The sequence below is a fragment of the Gossypium hirsutum genome, chromosome A02, assembly GCF_007990345.1.
Source record: "Gossypium hirsutum isolate 1008001.06 chromosome A02, Gossypium_hirsutum_v2.1, whole genome shotgun sequence".
In the NCBI taxonomy this organism is placed as follows: domain Eukaryota; kingdom Viridiplantae; phylum Streptophyta; class Magnoliopsida; order Malvales; family Malvaceae; genus Gossypium; species Gossypium hirsutum.
This window is the reverse complement of record NC_053425.1, coordinates 64844437-64851771: the sequence shown is the minus strand read 5'-3', so window position 1 is coordinate 64851771 and position 7335 is coordinate 64844437. Positions and strand designations below refer to the sequence as shown.

General features: G+C 33.0%; 1 protein-coding gene across 2 annotated transcripts; it reads left to right on the top strand.

Annotated features, from left to right (window-relative positions):
- The first annotated feature begins 4458 nt into the window (after positions 1–4458).
- On the top strand, positions 4459–6116 carry LOC107936912 (polygalacturonase). Of its 2 annotated transcripts, none has more exons than XM_016869699.2 (3): positions 4459–4629; positions 4740–5048; positions 5733–6116. In XM_016869699.2, exons 1-3 carry the CDS (start codon positions 4477–4479, stop codon positions 5862–5864), a joined length of 594 nt encoding a protein of 197 aa, XP_016725188.1. In that variant the 5' UTR covers positions 4459–4476; the 3' UTR covers positions 5865–6116. The 2 variants fall into 2 exon arrangements, with proteins under 2 accessions (XP_016725188.1, XP_016725189.1); XM_016869700.2 differs by lacking the exon at positions 5733–6116 and adding an exon at positions 5142–5712.
- Positions 6117–7335: the final 1219 nt, after the last annotated feature.

The window sequence follows — 7335 nt, the reverse complement described above, 5'->3', positions numbered from 1 at the left end:
ATGTACAAGGCCGAATCTTAACATGATCCAACCTCCAACTCATTCATTTCAATCACTCACACGGCATTTGTTCAATTCTTTAGACAAATCTATGTTTGGCCATTGTACTCATGAGCATTAAAATTTATAATTTGACTACTTAAACCCTTCTCTTCAACAATTCTTCAAAAAACATAAAGATTATAACCCAATCTCATCCTTTAATAACTAAAACCGAATGCTCAAGCCATCACCAAGATTTCAAAATTTTTGCCATGGGTTGTGTAAGAAATTAGCTAATTAACTAGAAACAAGTTTAAAATTTAAGAATCTAACACAACATACTAACCTCCCCTTAAGCTCAAGGTGACCGAAACCTCTCTTCTTCCTTTCTTCAAATCGGCCAAGAAGAACCAAAGAATGAAGCTCTTTTTTTTCTTCTTTCAATTCACGGCAATGAAGGGGGCAACCACACACATTTTTTTTTGTTTCTCCTCCTACTAACACTAATATTTTATTGCCCATGTTCTTTATTTTATTATTCCTAACATAAGCATTAACATAACATGTTTATGACATGTTTTGCCCATAACATTTTGTCCACCCTCCTTGTCATGGCCGGCCACTTACTAATTAAGGGGGAAATTGACATGCAAGTCCACCCTTTTGATCTCATGCACTAATAGATCCTTATAGATTGACCTATCACATTTCAAAAGTGTCACACATAAGTCCTATTAGCTAAATTCACATGCAATTGACTAAATCGAAGCTTAAAACTTTCACACATTCATATTTACATATTTTAGACAATAATCATTATATTCAAATAATTTGGTGACTCGGTTTAGCAGTCCCGAAACCGCTTTCCGACTAGGGTCACTTTAGGGCTGTCACAGTCCTACTGGTGGCTAGGTAATCGTTGAGTAGGTCGATACTTGATAGCTTGTGTGAGCAGCCCGTGTAGTTACACCTTGACCACTAGCTTGTATGAGTAAGCCCGTGAGTAGCTCCATCGCAAGCGTTAGATGTGATGTGGTAGCTTTGGGTACGTATTGATATGTGGCACTTATGTGTAAGTTTTCGCATATCCAATAGTATTCTGAGTGTTCAATGAGTTATGCAATGGATGTGATAAAAGTCTCGAAGAGGGCATGTTAAGAAGGTATGATTATATGATATACTACAGACAAGTACAAGTATGTACGACAAACTCATGAGTAATGTCTTGATAAGGATGATATATGATGAGAAGGTAATAGTATATATGTAAATGTGAACTTTTGATAAATGAATTGAAATATTTAAATGATAAAAAAATTTTAATGTCTACGTTATTATGTCCTTATATGATAATTGCTCACTATCATTGCATATTATTTGCATGTGGACTTACTAAGCTTTAATGCTTACTCCCCTTTCTTTTCCATCCTTTGTAGTTCCGCCAAGCTAGCTTGGGGATCGAAAGCTGTCAGAGTATTCGATCACACTATCAAAAGGTTATTGGGTATAGTGAATTTGTTATTTTGAGTATGGCATGTAAAGGGAACTTGGTTATTTTGTGATATGTGTCATGCTATTTTGGCCAAGTTGTAAAGGCCTTCAACATTGGTGATTTATTTTGTAATAACCATGTGATATGGCTCATAATTGATTATTGGGTTGTAATATCTAATTGTTGATGAATGCATGTGTTGATGCCTTAAAGATGTGCTATGTGGTTTGTGTAAGGGATATATGATGAGGTATTAATTAAGCACTTGGAAATAAGAAATGACTTAACATGACTAAAGCCATGAATGTATAATTTGAAGTTGGGATAACAAATTGGTCATGTGGAATGCTTCCAAATGGTGTGGTTGATTGAATGTGTAGATGGATGGCATTATGGAAATGTGAAAGGATCATGATATTGATCATTAGAGTGTATAATTATGTCAAGTTGCATCCTATGCAATATGCTTAAGTGTGTAAATGATTGAGGGTGGCAATTGGATTCGAAAATAGCCTCCAAATTGTCGACATAAGTAGACACACGGGCATGTGTTTAGGCCATGTGTGAAACACGGTCTCCTCCACAGGCGTGTTGAATGGTCGTGTGTCCCTTGCACCTAAATTATGCAAGTCAGTTTGCCCAGTAGTAAGCACACGGGCTAAGACACGGTCGTGTGTCTTGGCAGTGTGACGGACACGGCTTACCCATATGGGTGTGTACTCTGGCCATGTGAAGTCTGCACCATTTTATGAAAAAATTATTTAATTTTAATTGACTACACGGTCTGACCACATGGGCATGTAATACGGCCATGTGACCCTAAATTGGTGATAATGTCATAGTCAGAGAGTTACACGGCCAGAGGACACGAGCGTGTCCCCTATTCCACATGGGTGTGTGGCTCTGTATTAGGGTAAACTTCCTAAACCTTTCTAAAGATCCCAGTTTAGTCTCGAACCACCTCAGTGTACGTTTTAGGCCTCGTAGGCCTATAAAAGGGATGAACAGTGTATGTATGAATGAAATTGTTTTAAAGAAAAATTTTTATAGCCGATTTTGTGTGAATGCACATGTATAAGTCTGGTAATGCCTCGTATCCTGTCCCAGCGTCGGACACGGGTAAGGGGTGTTACAGCTGCCATGGGGATTAAGTTTTGATCAATTAGAGGAGATAATAGGATTGAAGAATTTTATACTTTGCCTTTCAATTGTAATAGGTTTTTTCTACCAACCTAAATTTCCCAAAATTAGGCTTGGTAATTGCATATATTTTACCTGTTTTTCCTTTGATATATATGGGTAGTAGGAGATGACAATTTGTGCAATTTTTCAAAATAATTTATGAAATATTTATTAATTTATATTATTTAAATTATTATTTTTTATAAATATTTTTGTATTAGTGGCAAAAGTAATTTAAATATGAATTTTTAAAGTTGTCAACATTGCTATTAAAGTAAGGCCTTAACCTATCGGCTAGCAGAGTGGTTGTTGACGATTATATGGCTGAAAATCAACCCTCCATTCCCCCTTTATCTTCCTTCTCATTGAATTTTGTATTAGCTGGCATAGTACCGGCCTATGGACGCTAATGAGATGCGAATGACCATCCTCTTTTCCAACATAATAATGCATTGCTTGGCTCCTCTACTAAGGGTTGGATTTCCCATTTTTGGGAGCTCTCAAGCAGCTTTAGTTTGCATATTTTTGCTCAAGCTTTTTGCATTTATTGGGTGCTTGAGGTGTGTCCATTGTAACAGCAATGAAGGCATGACAAAACTCTACACATCAAGGTCTAACCTTCTCAGCCCTAATGGCTAAACACCAGCATATGATAGAGTTTTCAACTTAAGTCAAACAAAATATGATTTTCTTTTGTAATTCATTTTGTATTTACATCTTATTTTGTACATTTATCCGAGATTTGATCCTCACTTGTAATTTTTTTCGTTGAATGGATATTATTTTTTAAAAAAAAAACTTACCATTAAATTGCAATAAAATAAAAGCATACTTGCATATTATTCTTTAAAAAACGAAAAACAAAGATACTTAGTAGCATTATAACTACACTTCTATACCATTGCTGATACATGAAATAATTATATGAAATTGCAATAAGACTTTGAATTCAAGTAATCTACCCAACAGAGTTGGCTCCCCTTGGCTTGTGATACCAACTCAGTCAAGGCAGGCTCTATTTATTTCATTGAAAATGGTTTCCAAAAAATATTTTTTTCATTTTCCTGTGTTTGTTTCATGGAAAATAGTTTGGTCAACAGAAAATAACTTACAAGTCAACGAAAAATAAGCCCTTTTTTTTCCCTCTAGAATGATTTAACCTTTATGGGTGATTTTATTTTTATATAAAAATTAACTTAAGTCAAGTTTAATATTATTATATTATTAATAAATTTTTATTTTTAAAAATATTTAAAATTAATAAAATATTATAATTTTCAATATTATTAAACATACATATTTAATTATCTATATCTAACCATATAATAAATTATTAATATAATATAGAAAAGAAATTAATAATGTATAATTTTATTCATCGTTTTTTTATACAATGACTAGAACTACTCGTAACTCCTCCACAACCCTTAATATAGGAGAGCATTAACGCCCTTCAACATGCTTGAACCCACGGTCTCCTGCATGTGCAACAAGGTCGATGCTAATCGAGCTAAGTCGACAATTTTATTCATCATTTTCATTTATATATAGAAACCTTAAATAGTTATATTTAGTCAGGTGTTAGTTAATTATTTTCACTATATCAAGTTTGTTGGCAAATTAATGAGTTAATTCTTTCCAAAAAGAAAAAGAACGGCTAATTATAATAAGTAAAACTTGGTCATGTTATTTACCCACGCTAATTAAAATAGAAAATGTTTAGTTGGTTGTAATTTGGCCTTACTCTATCTATATAAGATGGTTTGAAACAAAACAAAAGACATAAATCATTCTCTCTTTGAACTAAATAAAAATAAAGTATGGCTATTCAATTTAATTTTGTTTCATCCATGTTAATACTAGTACTTTTGTCTATATCATCCGTTGAAGGTCAAGGAGGAGAAGGTGGTGGTGTTATCGATGTTGTTGCAAAGTTTGGTGCAAAGGCGGACGAGAAAACAGATTTGAGTAAGGTAAGCAAAATATCATATAACTTTATAGTCAGCAGATAAAAGTATGCATAACTATTTTTCAAATCTCTTATCTTTATATGTATCCTTTTCATTTTATTATTTGGTTTTAGCCATTGTTAGATGCTTGGAAAGAAGCATGTGCCTTGACATCTCCGTCAAAAATTGTGATTCCTAAAGAGATATATTTTTTAAGTAAAGCTACCTTAGATGGTCCTTGCAAGGCTCCTATTAAGCTTCAAGTTGAAGGCACTGTGATGGCTCCGGCAGACCCTGGTGCTTTCAAAGAGCCTAAATGGATTTCCTTCAATAGAATTGAAAATTTCAAATTTTCTGGCGGAGGAGTTTTCGACGGCCAGGGAACCACTGCTTATAAAAGGGAAGGTTGCAAAGGTCATGATTATTGTGGTTTACTTCCTATTGTAAGTTAGTTTCTTATTAAGAAGTTATGACTTTTGTTTTGATAAATAGAATTAAGTAATAATTATTTTTTGTTTCATTTTGGAATGAAATAGAACCTAAGGTTTGATTTTTTAACCAACGCAAAGATACAAGATATAACTACCAAAGACAACAAGAAGTTCCATGCTAATGTTCTAGGATGCAAAAAACATTACTTTCAAACATTTCACCATATCTGCACCTGATGAAAGCCCAAACACAAATGAGATTCGTATTGGGAGATCAGATGGGGTCAATTTTCTTAACTCGGAGATAAAAACTAGTGATGATTGTGTTTCAATTGGGGATGGTTCCAAAAATTTGGTTATCAATGGAGTAACTTGTGGACTACATGGTATTGGTATTGGAAGTCTCGGATTGTTTAAAAATGAAGAACCCATTGACGGGGTTACAGTAAAAAACTACACCATGACTAATACATCTAATGGTGTTAGAATCAAAAGTAGGCCAGGTGTTGAACCCGGCACTTGTTCGAACATTCACTTTGAGGATATTACCGTGACCAATGTTAGTTCTCCTATTATAATTGATTAGAAATATTGCCCATGGAACAAATGCAAAAGAAATGTATGTACATATTTATCAAAATCGTAAGAGAGCAAAAAGAGTTAATCGGTCATTGAATCATTATTTTGTTGATGCAGGAGGAATCAAAAGTTAAACTAAACAACATTAGTTTAAAAAACTTTCATGGCACTTCTGCGCGTCCAGAAGCTGTCAAGATTATTTGTAGTGCTACTTTGCCTTGTGAAAATGTGGAACTTGCAGACATTTAAATTACGCACAGTGGACCAACTGGACCTGCATATCACAATGTTCGAATGTGAAGCCTAAAGTTAGTGGCAAACAAAATCCAGCTGCATGTTCCGCCCCTATCCCAGCAAAACCTACCCCGACCGCTTAATCAATAATAGCATAGGTATAAACTTAGTTTTGATTCTAAAAATAACCTTTAATTTTTACACCTTGTATAATTTGATTTTTCTTTTTAGTTTTGTTTTTTATGACTCTTTCACCTTAAAAGCTAAAAAAATAAATTTATCAATTAAATTTGATCCAAAATATATTAAAATTAAAAATCTAAAAATTTAATATAATAATTTTATCTTTTTTTATTATTTTAAATTTAACTTGAATGTTACAAATAAAAGCAAAACTATAAAAAATACAAAATTGCACTATATAAATGTTAGGGAGTTGAATTTTTTAGAATAAAGATTAAATTGACACAATTTATAAACGATGAGAGCGAAAATTATTATTATGTAAATATTAAAAGCTGTCAAAGTTTTATAAAATGTTCGGCAATGGAATCTATCAAACTGGTTGAATAAAAAAACAATGGTTTAACCCAATAGCCCATATACTAAATGACTCGTCATTGCAACGAATTAGTGACTCCTCCTTCGACATACGTACTAAGCAGTGGCATTAGCTAGTAGGTATGATAGTTTAACATAACTATCAATCAAACAAGCCCTTCTCGAGGAAAAACTGAGAATAAGTTACCTAAAAACCATCGTACAACCGAAGAAAATCCTCCCTAGATTAAACTCAAACATTGTGAAACTCCAACTTAAGGCCTCTTTGGCCTTACAATAAGGACCAATCCCTCATTGGCACTATCATAGTTATGTTTTAGGGAAAACATTAGACTCCTAGGATTAACCCGAGTTGGAAGTCACCAAGTTGATAAGAGAACTTCTGGCTTCATGTTGTTTTTCTCTATATTTGGTATAAGTCCAACATTGATACGCTTAATCTTTATATATATATATATGAACAATCCTACTTATATTCATATATGAAACTATGTTGAAAAGAAATAAAAATTTAGGTAATATAAAGGGTTAAATTACTTTTTAAGATCTAAACTTGATAAATTTTCCCATATTGTGGAACCCTAAACCTTAAATTTGACAATACCGATGGTATTGACATTAAATTACAGATTAAAAATAGAGTAAATAGAAATCACGTTAGTAATTAGGACTAAATAGGAATAATAGCAAAGTAGAGAACTTAAATAGGTAAATTAGGACTAATGGTTAGTGGGGGATTTATTAAAACAATGGTAGAATTAGGAGGGATCTATAGGATAAATAAACCAAGTTTATAAATGAATTTGGCTATATAGGCTGTCACTACTCATTTGCTTCTCATGTTTTAATTTCCTTTTTTATTGTTTTCTTTCTTTTTACACTTTCTTAATTTCCTTTTTTATTGTTTTCTTTCTTTTTACACTTT

Bases quoted from the DNA above. Each gene is read 5' to 3' on its own strand.
- LOC107936912 (XM_016869699.2), top strand. From the start codon at position 4,477: ATGGCTATTCAATTTAATTTTGTTTCATCCATGTTAATACTAGTACTT. The intron at 4,630-4,739 runs GTAAGCAAAATA...ATTTGGTTTTAG, and splicing joins AGAAAACAGATTTGAGTAAG to CCATTGTTAGATGCTTGGAA. The intron at 5,049-5,732 runs GTAAGTTAGTTT...TTGTTGATGCAG, and splicing joins ATTGTGGTTTACTTCCTATT to GAGGAATCAAAAGTTAAACT.